We start from the raw sequence: 605 nt of genomic DNA on the forward strand, positions 1-605 counted from the left end.
ATCAGACAGCAGCAGCAGCAGCAGCAACAGCAGCAGCATTCTGCTGCTGCGGTGAACCCCTCCGCAGCAACTGCTGCTGACCAGAGGCAGCAGCAGCAGCAGCAGCAGCAGCAGCAGCAGCAGGATGGGGGCCTTCGCCAGAGAAAGCAGAAGCAGAAGAAATCAAATGCTCTGGACCCCAGCGAGACTCAGCAGCAGCAGCAGCAGCAGAAGCAGCAGCAGCAGCAGCAGCAAGAGCAGCAAGCAGCGGAGCGCTCACGAGCAGCACCAAACGCTGCAGGACAAACCACAGCAGCAGCAGCAGCAGCAGCAGCAGCAGCAGCAGCAGAAGCAAATGGCAGCCCCCAAACGCCAACAGCAAACCGCAGAAAGCCTAGAGATGCTGCAGCGTCACCAACACGTGGATCAGCAGCAGCAGCAGCAGCAGCAGCAGCAGCAGCAGCACAGCAGCAGCAGGATGATAGGGATGCAAGCGAAGGAGACTCATCTGACAGCGGAGACACAGAGAAGAGGCAGTCGCTGCAGCAGCAGCAGAAGCAGCAGCAGCAGCAACAGCAACAAAAGCAGAATAAAAAACAACAGCAGCAGCAGCAGCGAGACAAGCA

General features: G+C 58.7%; 1 protein-coding gene across 1 annotated transcript in view; it reads left to right on the plus strand.

Moving 5' to 3' along the window:
- EMH_0005630 (uncharacterized protein) overlaps positions 1 to 605 on the plus strand; it is a gene marked incomplete at both ends in the record, with an annotated part of 2,304 nt that overhangs the window by 132 nt on the left and 1,567 nt on the right. The window contains one exon of the mRNA XM_013497263.1: positions 1 to 603. Within this exon, the coding sequence (XP_013352717.1) occupies positions 1 to 603 (603 nt within the window). The remainder of the gene's footprint in view (positions 604 to 605) is intronic.

Source organism: Eimeria mitis, genomic scaffold (genome assembly GCF_000499745.2).
Source record: "Eimeria mitis Houghton genomic scaffold, Emh_scaff257, whole genome shotgun sequence".
NCBI classification, from domain to species: domain Eukaryota; phylum Apicomplexa; class Conoidasida; order Eucoccidiorida; family Eimeriidae; genus Eimeria; species Eimeria mitis.